The sequence below is a fragment of the Elgaria multicarinata genome, chromosome 5, assembly GCF_023053635.1.
Source record: "Elgaria multicarinata webbii isolate HBS135686 ecotype San Diego chromosome 5, rElgMul1.1.pri, whole genome shotgun sequence".
Lineage (NCBI taxonomy): Eukaryota > Metazoa > Chordata > Lepidosauria > Squamata > Anguidae > Elgaria > Elgaria multicarinata.
Window position 1 is genome coordinate 6,534,018 of NC_086175.1, and position 23,230 is coordinate 6,557,247.

At 46.1% G+C, this 23,230-nt stretch overlaps 2 protein-coding genes across 7 annotated transcripts in view; both read left to right on the top strand.

Annotated features, from left to right (window-relative positions):
- TPT1 (tumor protein, translationally-controlled 1) overlaps window positions 1-23,230 on the top strand; it is a 225,755-nt gene that overhangs the window by 197,376 nt on the left and 5,149 nt on the right. The gene's annotated exons all lie outside the window — the stretch shown is intronic.
- Window positions 14,097-23,230, top strand: part of TSC22D1 (TSC22 domain family member 1) — a 74,932-nt gene continuing 65,798 nt past the window's right edge. For 3 of the 6 annotated variants that reach the window (XR_010025448.1, XR_010025447.1, XR_010025446.1), the window contains exon 1: window positions 14,097-16,892. Coding sequence is in view for 3 of the 6 variants with exons in the window: in XM_063125936.1 (XP_062982006.1) it covers window positions 14,113-16,892 (2,780 nt within the window). In the remaining 3 variants the exon portion in view is untranslated. The remainder of the gene's footprint in view (window positions 16,893-23,230) is intronic. The other 3 variants (XM_063125936.1, XM_063125937.1, XM_063125938.1) reach the window with 1 other exon arrangement.

The window sequence follows — 23,230 nt, forward strand, 5'->3', positions numbered from 1 at the left end:
ACATAAATTGTCCCTTTGGCTTTTGAAAAGACAGGAACATGAAATTGGATTTTAAATAATACATTGAAACTGCCTGTAATTGCAGTGATTCATTGTGTATTTGTCCTGGATTGACCTTGAAATCGGATTTTCATTCTGATTAAGGCAGTCATGACATGGTAGAGCCACTTGAAGATGGAGCCATGAGAAGGCTATGGCAGGTCACATACAGTTCTGTCAACTTTCACAATGCAATTGCAAACAACAAAGAATGAACAAGGGTTTGAGTATGGCATAGATACTGAAAATTCCTGGAATGGGGTGGGCAGCTGTTCACATGAATAGTAGAATTGCCAGATAGGATGACATGGCTACATTTTTTTAAAAAAATGGCTATTGTACTGCTGATTCCAGCCAATGTAATTTCTTTTTTGATGTGTGAATATGGGAAAGAATTGGATGCAATTCTCTAATACACTAAAAAAAATCAAATAAAAAGCAGCTGGAAAAAAATTCACATTTTGCATAAGTACATTTGCATTTACCGTATTTCTTCGATTCTAAGACGCCATCGATTGTAAGATGCACACTAATTTCAGTACCACCAACAGAAAAAAAGCTTTGATTCTAAGAAATAATAAACGCACCTGCGATTCTAAGACGCACCCCGTTTTAAGAGATGTTTATATGGGGGGAAAAGTGTGTCTTAGAATCGAAGAAATATGGTACTTATTATTTATATCCTGTCTTTCCATTGTAAAAAGTGATTCTAGCCCACTTGCACCATGCAAAAACAATCAAGAAAACCTATCACAAACCCAACAACGAAATAGGGTTGCAGGAGGTAAAAGTATCTTAAAGAGAGAATTGGCTCCATAAAGCTATTCACCCCATCCGGCCAAGGATCTGTTGAAACAAAAATATCTTGGCCAAGTATTAGGAGATCAGGAGTGAAAGGAGCTCCATCAACCTCTCTTGGTAAGGAGTTGTATAACTTAGGTGTGGCCATCAAGTAGGCCCTTCCTTGTGTCCCAATAAGTTGTGACTTCATTGCTGATGGGATGCAGAGCGAGACCTCAAAGAGTGGAAGCTCATGTTCTAAACGTAGGTTATGACAGGAATTGAGATTGTAGTTCTGAGTCATTGCTTTGGCTGGAAAGGAGGAGGAGATGGATTTGGACAAGGCAAAAGCTGACCCAAAATATGCTTCATTGAGATTATTATAGAATGAAACTAATTCCTTCCCTGGTATCCGATGCATCTCCCATGTCCTGGGAATGAAATTAAGCTAAAGATGCTGGCGCTTAGCCTTGGCTGGGCTTCCCTTTCCTTCCCAGATCCTAGAGGGAAGAGACTCCACAGTGCAAACAATATATGTTTAGCCAGTGAGCTTGTGTTGGAGCTGAGAAAAGTAGCCGGGAGAGAGTGCCTGCGGCACACTCAGCCCTCCAGCTTCAGAGTTCATAGGCTCTTCTGCACAGTTGCTGAGTGCTGTCAATAATCTTGCCAGTTCTCCGCTCACCTTTGATGGCCTTTCAGCTGGTGAGGTTTTCGTGCCAGGCTGCTACAGGGTGGTCTCTTGGCCTAATTGTGCTTGCTAAGCCCTTGGGTTCATGGTGACTTCAAAACAGATCAGGAGTAATTCTCATCAAGCAGTCCCAACAGAAACAGGGATATGAGCCACAGCCATCAAAACTTCGTTTTCATCACACTCAGGTTTTACAAGGGGGAGGGGGAGATGTTTACATATATGTCGACCTTTACAGCTTATTGTTGTTGTTTATTCGTTCAGTCGTTTCCGACTCTTCGTGACTTCATGGACCAGCCCACGCCAGAGCTTTCTGTCGGCCGTTGCCACCCCTAGCTCCCCCAAGGTCAAGTCTGTCACCTCCAGAATATCATCCATCCATCTTGCCCTTGGTCGGCCCCTCCTCCTTTTGCCTTCCACTTTCCCTAGCATCAGCCTCTTCTCCAGGGTTTCCTGTCTTCTCATTATGTGGCCAAAGCGGAGTTTATTCATTTCCTGTAAACTAAGGGAACAATTAAGTAGTGGAGACAGAATGGCAGTGGACTACATTGTCCTGCAATGTTAAAATTTAAAAGTGCTTGTGGATGAGGTTTTCTTTCTGCTCCCAACATTTTTTTAAAGTCTGGTTGATTTCCTCATTTTATTTAAATGTTAAATAAAAATGAAATGAGAAGCAGACATAGTTTTTAAAAACTATGGATGCCTGAAAGCCCAATCCATTATTCCCTCTGCACTTGTCAGTGCCAGCAGAGGCAGGCATCTCCCAGCAAACTGCAAGCAAAACTGGCTGTAGGATACTGGTTGGCACTTTTGCCTCATTATACAGAGTGCACAGTGGGCCCCACACCATTATATTAAGCAGAAAAATTCAACCAACGGGTATCTTTTCTCCACCTCCTTTTTTTGCCCGTAAGACAGTGTCCTTCATTCCCAATCACTTGAATCAGCGGCTCAGTCTCGTCAGGGTCTCTCCAACGTTGCCTTTTTTGCTTTTCCAGTGGGCCAGGTGTGGTGGTTTGGGGGACGTTAGGGGTGAAGATCGGGAGATCTGCCTCTGTTTCTCAGCTATAAGAGGGCTGTGATGAGGAAGAGGAGAACACAGGCGTAATCTGGCAATTAACTTGACCAGTGGGAGCAGAGGAGAAGCTCCCAAGTGGCCTCAGTGGTGATGCCTGGAGCCAAAGTTGCTTCTCCTTCCAAGACAGTGAAGCTCACTGCGTTAAGACGTTGGTTTGGCTTTTCTTTTCTTTTTTAAGATATCATGTAGGTACAGAAAGAGAGTTCACAAAGAGGCTGTCAATCTAAGGTAGCTTCCTGAGCATCTTTCTACTATGTTAATTTGTTTTTAACTGTGTATATTTATTGTTTTATAATGTATGTTTTTATCTGTACGCCGCCCTGTAATCTTAGTGCTATAGGGCGGGATATAAATATTTTAAATAAATAAATAAATGTTTACTTGGATGAAAGGGCCGCTGTGTTCAATGGGACTTGCTCCCTTGTAAGTATGCATAGGATTATAACTTTGAGGTATTTTCTGTGATGTTATAGGTTTAATTACTTTTTCTTTAAGTATTCGTACTATATCATGGCCCCTGATTGTTTAAAACTAGTCAAGTAGGGAACAATCTGTAACTTGAGCTAAGTAGTCAAGGAAGCATAATAATTTAAACATGTTCTTCATCCATTCTGCACACCTTGTAACCTAGCCCACATGGAACAGATGAGGCTTGGCAACTGACCATGTGAGTGGAGAAAAAAATAATCACCTGGCCACTTTTATCTTTGTACTTTGTTACCTTATTCTCTTTTGTGGAGTGGGGTGGGGTAGAAATCCTGACATTTCAAAAAGAAGTGTCCCCCTGCCCTGTGTCCTGAGATACACATGATTTGCACTGTCTGAGGTAGAAAGTAGATATACTTGGAATGAGAAAAAGAAACAGTCCTAATGGCTGTTGTCATTATGAAAGCAGTCCTGGTGCAGCCTCCGCCAAACGTCTGAACAGCAAATTCTTTGAAGAAAGGATACAGATCACCACAGATATATAGGTGGGTATAAGATTGCTGCCTTAACCTACTATTGTCTACTTTGACTGGCAGTATCTTTTCAATGGCCCAGTCTATCTTATTTTTTAATGGGATATGCCAGAGATTGAACCTGGAACCTTGTGCATGTAAGACCTGTGCTCTGTAACTGAACCAAAGGTCCTCCACCTTTGTTATGTTCACCATCAACCCTCCCTATAGAGTGGTTGGACAAGACACAACAACACTCAGAAACCCAGCCTCTTCTCCAAAAATACTACTGCCTCTTTGTCTGATAAAAAGGCATGAAGGCATGGTGGTGATGGTAGAGACATGATAAAGAGAGGATGAAGGGGGCAGAACAAAGAAGTTACAATGAAATGGGCAAGCCAAGGTAAGATGGATTGAGCAAACTGGGTAACCAGGTGGGTGTCTATACGGTCTATTTACCCAGCCGTTTATATGATGCAGCCGCCAACTCGCAGCCACGCTGGGCTTCTACCCCTAAAACTGCACTTTTTTACAGTGATAGTTTGTTGCTCTGAGGTCACCACATTGTTTCTCAGGCCTTAGCTAGACCTAAGGATTATCCTAGGCAAATGGAGCGGTCGTTCCTGCCTGCTTCCGGGATCCCCCGTTTGTCATTTGGATGCACAGGGATGATCCTGGGATATAGGCCTGGTCTAGCTATGGCCTCAGTCTGTCAGTGGTGGCCTCGGTGGGTGGTTGCTGGGGTAAGCGCGGGAAGACAGGGGCAGGCTTGGGCTTGATGAGCCAAATGGTCAACAGCACTGTGGTTATTTGGCTGGATAGCCCAGGCTCCCTCCTGCCATCTAAATGTATAGTTCTTGCCCTGGGTTTTGAGGGAATCAGCTGCTAAGAGGCATTATATAGGCACCCCCCCACCCCACCCCCGCCAGTAGAAAGCCTTCTACAGTATACACTCTCAGCCTGAGTAGGATGTAGGTTAGTCCCATATGCCAGCAGGGACACAGCCTATGCGCTGTGCGGACCTTGCAGCGAGTGGCCACTTAATTTGGGCTCACAATCCTGTTGGTCACATCACTGGTCATTATGGATTTGTACAAGGTAAACCAGACAATGACAAGATGCTCCAAAGTTGATACTTCCAGAGGAGTTTATATAAACACACACAGATCGTATCTTCCAAAGTGTACTGTCTAAGGCTTTGCAACCATTTTAAAAGTTAACTAAAAGCATTTATATGCACAAATCTGTAGCGCGATGTAGTATCCCAACCAGATGCAGCCATGTAGGCTGTCCATCACAACATGTTTTGCTTACCCATATTACCACCTCAAGTGACAGGGCCCTTCCTTGTAATATTTATGTGGAGCTCAGGTGCCACTACCTGGAGGAAGAAGAGAGGATAATTTCTTTGAGAGGCAGCCATTGAAAGGTCATAGAATCATAGAATAGCAGAGTTGGAAGGGGCCTACAAGGCCATCGAGTCCAACCCCCTGCTCAATGCAGGAATCCACCCTAAAGCATCCCTGACAGATGCTTGTCCAGCTGCCTCTTGAAGGCCTCCAGTGTGGGAGAGCCCACAACCTCCCTAGATAGCTGATTCCATTGTCGCACTGCTCTAACAGTCAGGAAGTTTTTCCTGATGTCCAGCCGGAATCTGGCTTCCTTTAACTTGAGCCCGTTATTCCGTGTCCTGCACTCTGGGAGGATCAAGAAGAGATCCTGGCCCTCCTCTGTGTGACAACCTTTTAAGTATTTGAAGAGTGCTATCATGTCTCCCCTCAATCTTCTCTTCTCCAGGCTAAACATGCCCAGTTCTTTCAGTCTCTCTTCATAGGGCTTTGTTTCTAGACCTCTGATCATCCTCGTTGCCCTCTTCTGAACACGCTCCAGCTTGTCTGCGTCCTTCTTGAATTGTGGAGCCCAGAACTGGACGCAATACTCTAGATGAGGCCTAACCAGGGCCGAATAGAGAGGAACCAGTACCTCACGTGATTTGGAAGCTATACTTCTATTAATGCAGCCCAAAATAGCATTTGCCTTTCTTGCAGCCATATCGTATTGTTGGCTCATATTCAGCTTGTGATCTACAACAATTCCAAGATCTTTCTCATTTGTAGTATTGCTGAGCCAAGTGTCCCCCATCTTGTAACTGTGCATTTGGTTTCTATTCCCTAAATGTAGAACTTGGCATTTATCCCTATTAAATTTCATTCTGTTGTTTTCAGCCCAGCACTCCAGCCTATCAAGATCACTTTGAAGTTTGTTTCTGTCTTCCAGGGTATTAGCTATCCCACCCAATTTGGTGTCATCTGCAAATTTGATCAGCGTTCCCTGCACCTCCTCGTCCAAATCATTAATAAAAATGTTGAAGAGCACTGGGCCCAGGACTGAGCCCTGCGGCACCCCACTCGTTGCCTCTCCCCAGTTTGAGAAGGTTCCATTGATAAGTACTCTTTGAGTCCGATTCTGTAGCCAACTGTGGATCCACCTAATAGTTGTTCCATCTAGCCCACTTTTAGCTAGTTTGTTAATCAGAATGTCATGTGGTACTTTGTCAAAAGCTTTGCTGAAGTCAAGATATATGACGTCCACAGCATTCCCACAGTCCACAAGGGAGGTTATCCTATCAAAAAATGAGATCAAATTAGTCTGACAGGATTTGTTCCTGACAAATCCATGTTGGCTTCTAGTAATCACTGCATTGATTTCAAGGTGTTTACAGATTGACTTCTTTATAATCTGCTCCAGAATTTTCCCAGGGATGGATGTCAGACTGACTGGTCTGTAGTTCCCAGGTTCCTCCTTTTTGCCCTTTTTGAAGATAGGGACAACGTTAGCCCTCCTCCAGTCGTCCGGCACCTCACCCGTCTTCCATGATTTTGCAAAGATAATAGACAAAGGTTCTGAGAGTTCTTCCGCTAGCTCCTTCATTACTCTTGGATGCAGTTCATCGGGCCCTGGAGATTTGAACTCATTCAAGGAAATTAGGTGTTCTTTGACCATTTGTTTATCAATCTCAAACTGCAATCCTGCCCCCTCAACTTCTGCTTCACTTTTTCCAGGGGGGTCATAGACCCGCTTTTGGGAGAAGACCGAGGCAAAGTAGGAATTGAGCACTTCAGCCTTTTCTTTGTCATCTGTTATCAATTTGCCATCCTCATTAAGCAGTTGAACCACCATTTCTTTCCTCTGTCTTTTACTACTCACGTATCTGAAGAGAGCCTTTTTATTGCTTTTAGCATCCCTCGCTAATCTCAGCTCATTCACAGCTTTAGCCTTCCTGACGCCATTTCGGCACTTCTGCGCCACTTGTCTGTACTCTTCTTTTGTAGCCTGGCCTTCCTTCCACTTCCTATATGTATCCCTTTTTGTTTTCAGTTCATCAATGAGCTTTTTGTGGAGCCACATTGGTTTCCTCTGTTGTCTTCTATCTTTTCTCCTTGTTGGAATTGTTTGTAACTGTGCCTTTAAAATTTCATTTTTTAGATACTCCCACCCATCCTGCACTCCTTTTCTCTTTAGGCTCCCTTGCCATGGGACCTTACTTATTATAGTTTTGAGTTTATTAAAATCAGCTTTCCTAAAATCCAGAGTACGTGTATGGCTACGCTCGACTTTTGTCTCCTTCATAATCAAGAATTCAAGTATGACATGGTCACTTTCCCCCAGAGTTCCCGTAACTGCCACTTTATCCACTAAGTCGTCCCTATTGGTCAATAACAAGTCAAGGATTGCCGATCCTCTAGTTCCTTCCACCACTTTCTGTAGGAGAAAGTTATCACCCATACATGTCAGGAATTTCTTGGAAGGGCCGCTTTTGGCAGTAATGGTCTCCCAACAGATATCAGGGTAATTGAAGTCCCCCATCACTACTACATCACACTTCCTTGAAACACTGGTAATTTGTTTCTCAAAAGTTTCGTCCTCGTCTTCTCCTTGATTGGGTGGTCGGTAGTAGACTCTGATTATCATATTCTTTTTATTCCTAGCCCCATTTATTTTAATCCAGACGCTCTCGACGGGGCTCCCAATCTCATCCGCCTGTATTTCTGTGCAGGGATAGGTATTTTTAACATATAGTGCAACTCCACCTCCCTTTCTATTTCTTCTGTTCTTTTTGAACAAGTTATATCCTTCAATTGCTATATTCCAGTCATGGGAGTCATCCCACCAAGTTTCAGTTATACCTATCAAGTCGTATTTGCCTTCATGTAATAAGAGTTCAAGTTCATTCTGTTTGTTTCCCATGCTCTGGGCATTAGTATATAGACATCGAAGACCATGTGTTTTATAGTCTGGCTTTGTTCCTACCTTGTTGCAGACACTATTTTGGGACACTGTTGGAGCTGTTCTCTGTACTGTGGTGCATTGGCCTTCATCCATTGTTGCCTCAAAATTTACGTCTCCCGCCCCCGTAAGATTCAGTTTAAAGCCCTCCTGATCAAGTTCTTCATGCTGTGGCCGAACTCATTCTTTCCAGCCCTTGTGAGGTGCAACCCATCCCTTGCCAGCAGTCCATGTTCCAAGTAGCGTAGCCCGTGGTCCCAGAATCCAAAACTCTCACGACGGCACCACCTTCGAAGCCAGTCATTCATCCGGAGTATTTTTCTTTCCCTTTCTAATCCTCTTCCAAGAACCGGGAGGATGGATGAAAAAACTACCTGGGCCCCAAAGTTCTTCAGTTTCCTTCCCAGAACTTCAAAGTCTGAAATGATTTCTTCGTAGCTCTGCTTGGCGACATCATTTGTTCCCACATGGATGAGAAGAAAGGGGTATGTGTCCGTGGGCTTTATGAGCTTCGGTAACCTTTCAGTCACATCTCTAATCTGTCATGACTTGCAAGACTGACAGGGCCTCACATGTGCCCAGAGCTAAGGCAGCCCATGGCACCTAGATTGGTGGTGATAGGCTGATGACACGAGAAAAGGAGGGACTAGCAGTTTTTGCAACTGGCACCAGTCCAAGCACTTGGTTTTCAGTCCCCTGAAGCATACCTGGCCAGTATGGACAAGCATGTGACTTGTTCAAATATGGCATCTGATTATACTGGAATTGTGTTGTATAGTGATCCCAACCAGTGAGGTTTCACTTATGGAGGATAGCCACCTCACACAGCTTGCTAACACTCTGAGTGCATCGAGAGCTGCATGTTCCTCATCGCCCCTGAAGTCTGAGCTGTGTTGGGGCTGCAAAGACATGTTGTCCATGGGTAGCTGCTATGAACTAGGCCCTGAGTTTTGGGCAAGCGTATAATAATATGAAATTTGTTTTTGTGGCATTAGGAGGAAAAAGCTTAGAAAGAAAAGCTAATAGGGACAAGCCAGGGTTGTTCTGGATATCTGCCTCCACATATTTTCCTCCATAAGATGGTTTAATTGGAACCATTGTCTCTCTTCAAAATGGTGTATCTTAAACAGTGTACATGCAATAAATTTGCTGCAACAGACTAACAGTTATCCCTAGATGTTGACACTAAGACGGACTCTTGTGGCACCAAATTTAGCTATATGGAGTGGAAATGCTATAAATAAATGTATTAAGTTTTTAAGGTGACTCTTTGTTATAATGTAAACTAAATGGGAGTGTGTGGAAAATTCCAAAAGTTTTGGAGTGTGCCTTCTGCATTTTCAGGAGCAGCCAGTAGTGGGAGATCTCTTTGTCAATACACTGTTCCTGACTCAAGGGGGTAGGAGAGCTGAGAAGCATGAGGGTTTGTATTGTGTGTGTGCAACAGTTACACATGTAAATTGGTCTGGTATTGTCCCAAGTTGACGTTTTTTAAAAACCCTCCTGTTGTTACAAACCTTGTCACTGTCATCTCAGAATCTTGGTGGCCTCAAGATATATAGATGCTAGTTAAAATCACCTTCACCTTTATTAAATGGGGAAATGCATATGTAGGCAGGCCTGCAAAAACTGTCAGGAATCACACAATAATGTGACCTTCTCCTTAACTAGATTTCATTACTCATCTTGTAGTTTTTAGACCTATTCATAACTGTGAATCCTACATATTGCTATTTCATAGAATCATAGAATAGCAGAGTTGGAAGGGGCCTACAAGGCCATCGAGTCCAACCCCCTGGTCAATGCAGGAATCCACCCTAAAGCATCCCTGACAGATGCTTGTCCAGCTGCCTCTTGAAGGCCTCTAGTGTGGGAGAGCCCACAACCTCCCTAGGTAACTGATTCCACCGTCGCACTGCTCTAACAGTTAGGAAGTTTTTCCTCATGTCCAGCCAGAATCTGGCTTCCTTTAACTTGAGCCCGTTATTCCGTGTCCTGCACTCTGGGACGATCGAGAAGAGATCCTGGCCCTCCTCTGTGTGACAACCTTTTAAGTATTTGAAGAGTGCTATCATGTCTCCCCTCAATCTTCTCTTCTCCAGGCTAAACATGCCCAGTTCTTTCAGTCTCTCTTCATAGGGCTTTGTTTCTAGACCTCTGATCATCCTGGTTGCCCTCCTCTGAACACGCTCTAGCTTGTCTGCGTCCTTCTTGAATTGTGGAGCCCAGAACTGGACACAATACTCTAGATGAGGCCTAACCAGGGCCGAATAGAGAGGAACCAGTACCTCACGTGATTTGGAAGCTATACTTCTATTAATGCAGCCCAAAATAGCATTGGCCTTTCTTGCAGCCATATTGCACTGTTGGCTCCTATTCAGCTTGTGATCTACAACAATTCCAAGATATTTCTCGTTTGTAGTATTGCTGAGCCAAGTGTCCCCCATCTTGTAACTGTGCATTTGGTTTCTATTCCCTAAATGTAGAACTTGGCATTTATCCCTATTAAATTTCATTCTGTTGTTTTCAGCCCAGCACTCCAGCCTATCAAGATCACTTTGAAGTTTGTTTCTGTCTTCCAGGGTATTAGCTATCCCACCCAATTTTGTGTCATCTCAAAGAACTCAAATATGAAATTGCTGATCTTCTAACCAAAATATGCAATATGTCCCTAAGCTCAGCCTCTGTACCAGAGGACTGGAGGATGGCCAAAGTTACACCAATTTTTAAAAAGGGATCCAGAGGAGTTCTGGGAAATTACAGGCTGATTAATTTAATGTCTGTTCCATGTAAATTGGTTGAAAGCATTATTAAAGACAAACTTCGTAAGCATACAGAAGGACCAGTCCGTGTAAAAAAGAATCAACACAGCTTCTACAAAGATAAGTCCTGTCTCACTAATATTTTAGTGTTCTTTGAGAATGTCAATAGACATATAGACAGAGGTGGACTTTGTTTACTTGGACTACCAAAAGGCTTTTGATAAAGCCCCTCACAAAGACTCCTGAACAAACTTAGCAGTCATGGAATAAGAGAGTCATGGAATAAGAGAAGAGATCCTCTCAGTAACTGGTCAAAGAACAGAAAGCAGAGTAGGAATAAATGGTCAATTCTCCTGATGCACGAAAATAAATAATGGGGTCCCACAGGGATTGTTATTGGGACCAATTCTTTTCAACTTGTTTTCAAACGATCTGGAATTAGGAGTGAGCAGTGAAGTGGCCAACTTTACCGAGGACACCAAATTATTTAAGGTTGTTAAAACACAAAGGGATTGTGAAGAGTTCAAAAGGGATCTCTTCAAGGTGGGAGAGTGGGCATCCAAATGGCAGATGCGGTTCAATGTAAGCAAGTGTAAGGTGATGCACGTTGGGGCAACCCCCCTCCCCCAACTTCAAGCATAACCTTATGGGATCTGAGGTTGCAGTGACAGAACAAGAAAGAGATCTTGAGGTTGTGGTGGGCAGCTCGATGAAAATGTCAACCCATTGTGAGACTGCTGTAAAGAAGGGAAACTCCATGTTAGGCATTATAAGAAAAGGAATTGAGAATAAAACGGCCAGTATCCTACTACCCTTATACAAATCTATGGTGCGACCACACTTAGAATACTGTGTACAGTTCTGGTCACCACACCTAAAAAAGAATATTATAGAGCTGGAAAAAGTGCAGAAAGGGGCAACTAAAATGATTACGGGGCTGGAACATCTCCCCTACAAGGGAAGGTTACATCAGGTGGGATCATTTAGCTTGGAAAAAAAGGAGCCTAAGGGGAGACATGATAGAAGTGGACAAAATTATGCCTGGTGTGGAGAATGTGGATAGGGAGGCATTTGTCCTCCCTCTCCCATAATACTAGAACCCAGTGGGGTCATCCCATGAAGCTGATTGGTGGGAGATTCAGGACAGATGGAAGTACTTCTTCTCTACCCCAAGATGTGGTGATGGCCACCAATTTGGTTGGCTTTAAATGGGGGTTGGATAAATTCCTGGAGGTGAAGGCTATCAATGGCTACTAGCCCTGATGGTTGTGTGCTGTCTCCAGTATTCGAGGCAGTAAGCCTGTGTGAACCAGTTGCTGGGGAACATGGGTGGGAGGGTGCTGTTGCACCATGTCCTGCCTTTTTGGTCCCTGGCCAAGGGCTGGTTGGCCTCTGTTTGAACAGAGTGCTGGACTAGATGGACCCTTGGTCTGATCCAGCATAGCTCTTCTTATGTTGTTATTATTTATTTATTTATTTATATAGCGCCATCAATGTACATGGTGCTGTACAGAGTAAAACAATAAAATAGCAAGACCCTGCCGCATAGGCTTACATTCTTATTCCCATGGTAGTTTCTGAGTATGAGCATGCAAAAATCCAACAGGTGAAACTTTTTCAAGATGCGCAGGTACAGGGAAAGGAAACACCTTTAACAACTTGCCGAATGTACACATGTTGTGCTGTCGTTAAAGACATGTGAGCTCTCCTCGGAAGGGCGTGGGTGCGAATAGTCCCACGGGTTGGCCAGCCGGCGTCTCTTCTTCCCCTCGGGACTTGGCGAATGTTTGCGCGCGCGCGCGCGCTTTGGGACCACATTCGTTCTCGGTGGGGCTTAAGGTTGGTATTTTTTATTTTTATTTTGTTCGCTTACTGCGCACAATCGCGTCCAGGATCTGTTCGACTTGGTTCCCTTTCTTTATGAAGAGGTGGGCATCTTTTGCACACGGGGCAACAGAGTTAGGGGGACAAGATCTTTAGGGTCTCTCATGACCTCTTCTGGTGGAGTCTAGGAGCGGTAACCCGGGCCTGTTTCTCACGCAGAGGGATGGGCGTTGCCCCCCTCCCCTCATTTGAGCTGGGCGCTGCCGGGCTGCGAGCTCCCCCAAGAGCACAGCCTCTGGGAGGAGAGGGAGGGAGGGAGGGGCGCCACCCTCCCCGCCAGTCCCGACCCTCCCGTCAGCGGCAGCCCTCGGGCGCATCCCGGGAGGGCGCACGTGGCAACCGGCGCCACACAAAAGAGGCACAGGCGAAAACGCAGCAGAGCTCGGCACAAAGAGGGTCCCTCCCTTCTCCTGTCCTTCCCCGTGGAAAGAGAAACGAAACCTCCCGCGTGCAGGCGCGAACCCCCGCCCCCCCAATACTCGGGGGGAGAGAAAGGGAGGGGGGCTGAGGCGAAGTCTGCAAGAAGAAGAAGAAGAGGAGCCCCGCAGGGTCCACCGCAGCGCGCCTTTGAGTAGCCTCCGCCGCCTCCGCCCCGCCCCCACAGGCGAGGGGGCAGGCGGCGCGCTCTGTGACAGATCCCTCCGTCGGGGCCCGCCTCCGCCCGCCTCGGCAGTTTCCGTCGGCTGGGGCCGAAGCTCTTCGGCCGCCTCCCTCGCTCCAGACGACTCCTTTATGTCTGTGGCCTGGCTGCGCTTGCGCCGCCAGCGCCATCTTTGGCCGCCGCCTCCCCCCGCCCGCCTCTGGAACAGGGAAAGCGGGGAGAGAAGAGACGGGGCTGGGGCTGGGGCTGAGCGAAAGCCCAGGAGCCCGAGAGCGTGCCGCGGCCGCCGCCACCACCCCTCGAGGCTGGCCGCGTCCTGCTGCCGCCGCCGCCGCCAGGGAGGCGCGCCCGGGGAAGAGTGAGAAGCGAGGACCCGCCTGGCTGCGCCAGCCTCGCCACCCCACCTCCCCCTCCCCCCCGACGCCCCGGGATGCCTCGTAGCTTCGGCCGCCGCCGCCGCCGCTGCTCTTGATGGAGACGCGTCTGGCGCCCGCCGGCTCCAGCGGGACTGTACGTATCCTCGCCGCCGCCTTGGCTGCTTCCACGCTCCGAGGGTCTCATTTCGGAGGCGGCTGCGGCTGCGTTCCCAACCCCTCGTCCCGTCCCCCCCGGGAGTCCTGCTGCCTTTTGCCGGGGAGATCTGGGGGCTGGGCGGTGGGGGCCGCCGGAGGCTTTCTGGTTTAGTCGGGGGCGGCGGCGGCGGCGGCGGCGGCGGCGAGGCAGCTTCTTCTTCTTCGTTTCCTCCCTCCCTCCCTCTCTCCGCATTGCAAACAGGGAAGGAGCGCTGCTGGGCGACGAGGCAAGTGGCTGGCCAGGGCTTGAGGGGCCTATTCCCGGGCGGGCGCGCGGGCAGGGAGGAGGGTGCTCGGGGTGCTGCCGGCTGGATCGCCCTGGGAGCGAGGGTGCTTCTCCCTCCCTCCCCCCCCCCGGCTCCCCCTGCTCTGGGTCCAGTGCCCCGGCCGGCCAGGCGGCGAGCTGCACGGCGCGCCCGCCTCCTCTGCCCGGGCTCCCCCTCCGTTCTGGGGAATCGCGCTCCTTAAAATAGCCCTTCTTCAATGCACCAGCCTGAGTCAGCTGCAGACACTGGTGCGAGGAAGATGGCGCACCCGGCGATGCTTCCTCGGAGGGGCAGCAGCAGCAGCAGCGGCAACGTCGTGCCGGCTCTGGGTACAGCCGGCAGCACCAGCAGCGGCTCGGAAGACTATCCGCCTCCTTTGCTCATTCAGCCGCCTCCCGCTGCCGCAGCCTCTTCCTCCTCTTCGCCTGGGCCGCCGCCGCCACCCCCTCCACCGCAGAGCTTGACCCTCCTCTCCCAGCCGCCGCAGCCCCTCAGCCAGGCGGGGGCCCAGATGAAGAAGAAGAGTGGCTTCCAGATCACCAGCGTGACCCCAGCCCAGATCTCTGCCAGCCTCAGCTCCAACAACAGCATCGCTGAGGACACAGAGAGCTACGACGACCTGGACGAATCCCACACGGAGGACTTGTCGTCTTCAGAGATCTTGGATGTTTCCTTGTCCAGGGCCACTGACTTGGGGGAACCTGAGCGGAGCTCCTCCGAGGAAACTCTGAATAACTTCCAAGAGGCTGAGAGCCCGGGGGCCGTCTCTCCTAACCAGCCTCGCCTTCCCCACCAGCAGCAGCAGCAGCCGCCCCCCTCTTTGCCCTATCCCCCCCAGCAGCAGAGTGTGGTGATCAACGGGAGCATTCACCCCCTGCATGGACACCATTATCACCACCACCACCACCACCACCACGGGCATCACCATGCATCCCACGCTGGGGTGGGAGGCCCAACGGCTCCTGGAGGACCTCCATCCAGCCCATCCTTTAGAAGACTGTCTACAGCTGGAAGCACCGACAGTGTTCCAACGGCTGCCATGCCAGTTTCTGCTGCATCATCCGCTGGTTCACCTGCAGCCACGACGGTGTCTCATTTCCGCCCTCCTGGTACACCTGGGGTCCCTTCTGCCAGTGGAGCTACTACCAGCATGTTAAGCAGTGTGGGCAGTGCTAGCCCTAGCGTGGTGAGCAGCATGCCTGGTCATGTTAATAAGAATCTAAGTCACATCACAAGTACTGGAACGAGCGGCGGCGTTAATGTTGCTGTCTTAAGTGGGGTTGGCAATGGCCTCAGTGCTTCCTCTAGCGCTGTCAGTAATGCTAGTAATCCAGTTGCAGCATCAGCGGCATCTAGTCATCTGCAGCCTGCAGCCAGCACATCGAGGTTTAGAGTTGTGAAGCTGGATTCTAGTTCAGAGCCTTTTAAGAAGGGTAGATGGACGTGCACAGAGTTCTATGACAAAGAGACTCCTGGGTCAGTTACAGAAGGAGTAGCTGTAAATAAAGCGGTAGACACTCTAAAACAAAACCCGCTTGAAGTAACTTCTGAAAGGGAGAGTACCAGTGGGAGTTCGGTGAGCAGCAACGTGAGCACACTGAGCCACTATACGGAAAGCGTGGGAAGCGGGGAGATGGGGACACCGACTGTGGTGCAGCAGCAGGCCTTTCAAGGGGCAGGCGCTCAGCAGGTGGATTTTAGCAGTACAGCCCCTCAACCTGTGTCAGCACCTAGTCTACCCCAGAGTATTTCTCAGCCACAGCTTGCACAGGTGCAGCTTCATGCTCAAGATGTAAATTACCCTCAGCAAAAGCAAGGGGTCCAGGCTCCTGCGTCAGCTGTTCCTCTGCCAGTGAATATAGTAGGTGGCCATCAACAGCCGGTCATTTCAACGATGGTGCCGCCACAGCTGCCCTATACCCAGTCAACGCAGCCTGTTCCAGTTGTGCCGCAACCGCAGCCGTTACCATATGGGCAAGGACAGGCCCAGCACCAAGCACCATCACAGCAGATGCCTATGCATATGACCCCAGGGCATGTTAAAGCAGTTAATCAAAGTTCTGTCGCCGGGCCTATGCCAGATTATATACAACAACAGCAGATGCTTCAGACTCCAGCTTCTATGCAGACTGGTCCTGCCGTGGTAGGAACAGGTTCAGCTGTTGGTCAAGCACCAAGTATGCAGCCTTCTGTTCAAGCACACCTGGCAGTGGCATCCTCTCAGCCTGTTGCACATGCCCAGGCCACAATGCCGACTGTAGGAGCTAGTGCTCAAATGATGAAAGTTGGACAACCAGGAAATGTACCTCCAGTAGTACAGCAGCCACCTGTTACAAACCAAATTGCCCCTTCGGTGATAGCGCAAAGTGCTGCTCCTTCACCTTCCCAAGTGGTGCCCCCTGTTCCAGCAGGGATCATTCATCCGGGGCCACAAAGCAGCACATCAAGCCTTCCTCAACCCTTGGTTATTGCGCCACAGAGTACTTTGTTACCAGTGCAAGCAGCAGAACCTCTTGTTCAAGGAATGGCCGGTCAACAATTGCCTCCTGTTAGTCCTGTACCTTCCGTTAGTGCTGTTTCAGTCCCAGGCCATTCTGCTGCAAATGTGATCTCTACTCCTATGAGCTTGGCTCCCTCAAAGAATGTAGCACAATCTTCAGGTGTGCAGAATGGGAACTTGGTCCAAAATGTGTCTCCAGCTTCCTTGATATCCACTAGCATCAATTTGCCTGCAGCCCAAAATGTGCCACAACAGATACTGCAGAACTCCACCCAGTTCTCTGCACTATCTCTTGCTCAGTCAATTTCAGCCCGAGGTGAAGATGGCAGGCGCTCTACAGAACCCACCTTGGTTGGTTTACACCAACCCACCAGTAGTGAAAGTGGTGCTGGAGCATCAGGAACCATTTCCGATGTGGGCAGCAGCATGGCATCCTCTCTTTTCCCCCTGAAGGTGCTTCCGTTGACAGTGCAGCTTGTTGATGGTGAGGATGAGAGGTAAGTTTGTGCCAAAGAAAAAATGTGATATACTGTAAACTGCACTTACTTTATTGATGCATTTCTGACCAAATCTAAGCTTTAGAATAATAGCTTCAAATAAGTCTGGGCATAACAAGAACTACTTTTGTTTACAAACAAGAACCTTTATGCTAAGCTAAAAATATTGGATAGCTTCCTTGCCACAGTGCCAAAAGGACTTATGTGGGAGACTTCAGGTGGAGGAAATAAAGTGTGAACTATGAAAAATACATTATATACTCACAACGCTCCTGTGAGGTAAGTTAAGCTGAAATATTAGGGCCACCCAATGAGTTTTGTTGTGGAGCAAGCATTTGAGCATGATTTCCTACTTCCAGACTCAAAACCTCCAGCCACTCCACTTGATTGGCTGTCATACCACACATTGCAAGAGCCCGCTAACTGATGGGGCAGTTTAAAGCAGGCCATGCTTCCACTCTCTGAAGTGCCTTCGTCCTCGCTGTTTTTCCTCAGAGCCCTGAGAATGGAAGTAACTAATGGAGAAAAAACGGTTCCATGAGTAGGGAAAAGGTTCAGCATTCTCTTCCCTTTGGCCCTTTAAAATGACCCAAAAGAATAGTTCCCTACACACGGTCATGGGAAACTTACAGGAAATTGGCCTTTTGACACACCAATTTTGTCGTTCTAATATCTAGTTTTGCCTCTGTTTTGTTTAAGTTGTTAACCAGGCTATGGTGACACACAAAATGGGGATTCCTGTTAAACTGAATTTAGATTAGATTTGACTTGGGAATTCGCAGGAACCTATCAATACTAGATTGTTTGTTCTAGAAATGACAGCATAAAGCTGTTATTGTGGCTGTCAGTAACTAGAAGTTGTCTTACTGACATAATCTCAGTTACTTAAAAATTGCGATGAATATAGAACTCCTCTCTCATAGCACTGTTAACTAAAAATGGAGGCGTCCCAAGCGAGAAGTAGATTACTTGGTTAAGACAGAGCAGAATAATCCATGAAAAACATGGGGAACAAAATAGGTTAATGGCATTTTGAACTAGAGGTGGAGGAATAAATAAGAGTTCTTTTTTGCACACACACACACACACACACACACACACACATCCTGCCCTTCCTTCGAAGGCGTTCAGGACAGAGTACAATGAGTTAGCACAGTTTTTCACTCACAATGTGTCTAGGGTTAGGCTGAAAGACAAACACTTAGCCCAAGCTGCGGGCTTTGTGACTAAGCAGGATATGACACAAGGTCTCTTTTCTCACCCTGAGTACTTATCCTAGTTGCAAATTATATGAGCTCAGTTCAGACATCCCCTCAAGAGGAGGTGAAAGTGAGTGGGACCCGTTCTGGCAAATGCTTTTGAGACTGCTCCACTCTCTACTGTTTGAGGAAGGAGGGGAGTTCCTCAAGTAAGGCAGTGGTGTCAACAGCGGAGCCCCGGGTGCAAGCATAACAACGAGCTGCTTGGTGGTGGGACAGAAAGCACTGGTGCGTTGTAGAGTCCAATCTTTGGTTCCTTCGTGGCCTCCTGGTGAGACAGCTATCAAGAGGGATTTCCTACTTCCATCTTTGCTCGCCTGCTCTACCAGACAGAACAAACATGTTCTGCTGGTTTTCAATTCCTGTTAAACCAAGTAAGCACTTCATGAGTGGTCTTTTGATAATTGTTAATTGTATGACATTTGAAAGAGCAGTGGGAATTGTTTAAGCAATTCTAGAAAAGGACATAATTATTCTACGTAAGATGTTCCATAGGTTTCTGATGGCCTGATGCTTCTTTTTGTTAAAGATGCTGATGGGATTTTATCAGGTTCATCCAGCTTCCCAGTCCTCAACTTTGCTGCTGTTGTGTGATATGGATTGTGACAATAAAGCAGGTTTGCATCTGTGAATTCCTTTTAAGGGCACAATCCTATGCATGTTTAGACAGAAAACAAGTCCCACAACTCCCAGCATAACCCAGCCGGCATAGATGCCTAGGGAATGCTGGGAATTAGAGGACTTTTTTCTGTCAAAACAAACACAGGATTTTGTCTTTAGTGTGGTTGAGATCTGCTCAAAGGAGCACTGAAAGCACAAGAAGAAGCCACTATTTTTCTTACTTTTTTTAATTGTATGCAGGTGTTTGTTTTCTATTTGTAATGTACTTGAGATTCCTGCTACAATATAACAGCCCTCTGATGTTAGGTTGTTGCTATTTCCAGTTTACAGTGAATGCAGAAAGTGTGCGTATGTCATGTCCAGTGCCACCCAGAATTCAATCCAGCATCTAGGTTCAAGTGCAATTGCTCATTTGGTCTATGGTTACTCTGCTCAATGTTGTTTTCTTTGGGGTAACTTTAGCTGGATGTTAGCACACAGAAGCTCTAAGGTTTGTCTTAACTTTGTTGCTGTTTCAACTGAGTGCTGCACTGTGGCTTTATTGCCTGGGATGAAACTTGATTATAAATTCTTTGTGACTTTCTACTTTTGAAGTAGACAAGTGAAGCCATTTTGGCTGGCAATTCCATTTGTGAGAAATGAAAAAAAAAGAATTATTTTTCAGTGGTTCTCCTGTTTGGCTATTTCAATGGTCACAATTTCTTAAATATGCTTTTTTAGAATAGTTGACATTAATTGAGAAAGCATCCATGACTGTCCAACTTCATATTAGTTTAAGCCAATTTGGGTTGGTGGAAGAATATACAGGGTAAGACCAAGTAACTGGAACACCCAAGTATAATGGAAAAGTAGCGAGTTGAAACAGAGCAACAACAAAGAAAAAACTGCTTCAAGGTTGATGGTGGGATAACTGTAAAATTCCAGATTTTTGAAGTTGTAAGCTTTATACAGACCTTGTAACATAATTGTGGTTTTGTTCAAACATTGAAAAAAATTGAGCAAAGAAGCAAAGGTTCCTGCTTCCAGTGTTGTTTCTTAGACTTAAGAAATTTATCAACTTTTAATTTTTAGGCACATCTCTGAAAGTTTGCTTTGTTCTATTTATCACCTCCAGTTGATTCTACTGTACCTACTCTGATCTTACTGAGAGTGGTATCTATGTGGCAAGAATTTCATTTGGAATATAGAGCTGAGCACACAAATCATTGCCTGATGTTCCATCTGACACATAGTATGTTGAAAAAGAAATGACTTAGCTATCATCTGTAAACTCTTCAACTTAAATCAACAGAGTAGTGAATAAATCTTTGACTACTGGCTGGTTACTGATGACTATGAATTATTTGAAAATGAGATACAGAAACAAAAAGGATAACATCCTTTCATGAGGTATTTATTGTACAGAGGAGGTAGTTTTGCATCTCCAATGTTTGGGAAAATGGGAAAAGTTGTATCAAGCAATGTCCTTCTGCCAGTGGAATGGACACAGGTGGCAAAAGGTTTCCCCTCTCCCTGCTGCACTCCCAATGCCCCCAAATCTCTTCCAGACCATTTGGAGATCCTTTAGAGCAGATTTGAGAGCATAGGGGAGCTTCAGGAGGAAGGAAGGGAAGGGATGCTCCCATTTTTTGGGCTGTGTAATGTTAGATTTAGCCCCAAATCATCTTTATCTATAGTTTGTGTAGAATTGCTCCCATTTAAATGGGGCTACAGGTCTCTGAGGATGAAACTCTCCTATGATATTGTTCCCATCATGAAATCAGGTTATATTTCCCAGTGCCTAATCGACTATACCTAGAACAGTTGATTATGGAACTGACTATGGGGGAGACGAGCCTGGACACCTGGTGCTGCCCAGGACTTAGTGCGAGATGTGAGTGTTGTCAAACCAATTGGAAACAGTGACTGTCAAACTTAATTTATATTTCAGTGGATAAATGCCAGAGAAGTCCAACACAGTCACATTTGACCTCAAAAGAGGAAACTTCTCTAAAATGTGGGGACTGGTTAAAAGGAGGACTCAAAAAGGTTAAATCTCTCAAAATGCTTGGAGGCTATGCAAAACTACAGTAATAGAAGTAAATCTGAATGGTAGCACAAAGTCTAAGAGGTCACCTGCATAGTTAATAAGCAGTGTTAAGGAAGCTATTTTCTTTCAGAAAATTGAAGTCTTGCCCAAATGATGAGGAAAAAAAGGACACAAACTTGCACAAAGGTGCAAGTCTTGCACAAGCAGACAATAATGTCTTGCACAAGCAGACAATAATGAATGGAAAAAAGAATATTAAGGAGCACATTCCTAATAACGTAAAGGCCAACAATAAAGAACTGTCTAAATATATCAGAAGCAGGAAACCAGCTAGGGAGTCATTTGGACCACCGGATGACAATGAAGTTAAAAGAGAACAAAGAGTATAAGGAGATTGTGGAGAAGTAGAATGAATTATTTTCATGTCTTCACTGCAGAAGTTGTAGGATAGACTGTGCCTAAACTGGAGGACTGGAAAATGGCCAATATAACACCAAATCTTAAAAAGAGATCCAGAGGGAATCTGGAAAATTACAGGCTGGTTAGCGTAACATCTGTTCCAGGTAAACTGGTGGAAAGCATTATTAAAGATAAAAATAGTCAACATATAAACTTTATTAATTTGTTGTATTTATTTACCGCTGAATATGATAGAATCTCTCAGCAGTTAAGAACATTGAAATACAATATTAAAACATAGTATTAAAACACAACATTATAGCACAGCGTTAAAACATGTCCAACTATAATAGAGGAGCATTAATATGGAGTGGCCTAATTAATTAACTTACAGCCTAGGGAATTCCTGAGTGAAGAAGTGAGTCTTCAGGAGGCGTTTAATTTTTTTTCTGCCTCTTAAACCACATGAGGGAGGGTTTTCCAAATGGTGGGTGCCGCTACGGAGAAGGCCCCCACCGCCTAGATACTTCATGGTGACATTCCGTCCATTTCAGAATGATTCGCAAGACCTCCTGTGCTGATCCTAAAAGTCGCCTGGGTAAGTATAAGGGAAGGCGGTGTGTGTGTGAAGTATCTTGGTCCCCAGTTTTTTAGGGCTTTATATGATGGTAACATAACCTTGTATTTGGCTTGGTAGCTCATAGGCAGCCATTGGACAAGTCCTGCTGAAAAAGAATCAGCATGGCTTCTGCAAAGGTAAATCCTGTCTCACTAATCTTTTAGAGTTGTTTGAGAGTGTCAATAAACATGTGGATATGGGAGATCCAGTGGACTTTGTTTATTTGGACTTTAAAAAGCCTTCCAAAAGTCTATCACCAAAGACTTCTGAGCAAACTTCACAGTTGTGGAATGAGAGGATCAGTAACAGGTTAAAGAACAGAGAGTAGGAATGAATGGTAAATTCTTCCAATGGAGGGATGTAAATAGTGGGCAGGTCCCACAGGGAACTATATTACGACTGAAGCTTTTTAAGTTGTTCATAAATGTGGGCTCTTCCCACACTAGAGGCCTTCAAGAGGCAGCTGGACAACCATCTGTCAGGGATACTTTAGGGTGGATTCCTGCATTGAGCGGGGGGTGGGACTCGATGGCCTTGTAGGCCCCTTCCAACTCTGCTATTCTGTGATATGGAATTAGGAGTGAGCAGTAAGGTGGCCAGGTTTACTGATGACACCAAATTATTTAAGGTTGTTAAAACAAAAAGGAATTGTGAAGTGCTCCAAAATGATATCTCCAAACTGGGAGAAAGGGCATCCAAATGGCAAATGTGTTTTAATGTAAGAAAGTATAAAGTGATGTACATTGGGGCCAAAAATCCCAACATCATGCATATGTGATCGGAGCTAGTGGTGACTAACCGAGGAAGAGGTCTTGGGGTTGTGGTTGACAGGTTGATGAAAATGGCAACCCAGTGTGCGGCTGCTGTGAAAAAAGCAAATTCCATGTTAGGAAAGGCATTGGAAATAGAATTGCCGATATCATATGACCCTTACACAAATCTTTGGTGTGGCCACACTTGGGATACTGTATACTGTTCTGGTCACTGCACCTAAAAAGCGATATTGTAGAGTCTGAAAAACTGCATAAAAAGGCAACTAAAATAATGAAAGGGCTAGAACAACTCTATTATGAGGAAAGGTGTCTGGGATTGATTAGCTTAGAAAAAAGGGTGAGTGAGCAGAGACATGATAGTGATATACAAAATCATGCATGGTGTAGATACAGTGGGATAGACAGCCATCTCTCTCTCTCTCTCTCTCTCTCTCTCTCATAATACTAGAACCTGAGGTCATCTCATGAAGCTGATTGGTCAGAGATTCAGGATTGATAAAAAGAAGTACTTCTTTACACAACACATGGTTAAACTATGGAATTGTTACCACAGGATGTAGCGATGGGCACCAATTTACCTATGTACACCAGTTGCTGGGGATCATGAGTAGGATGGTGCTGTTGCACTCATGTTCTGC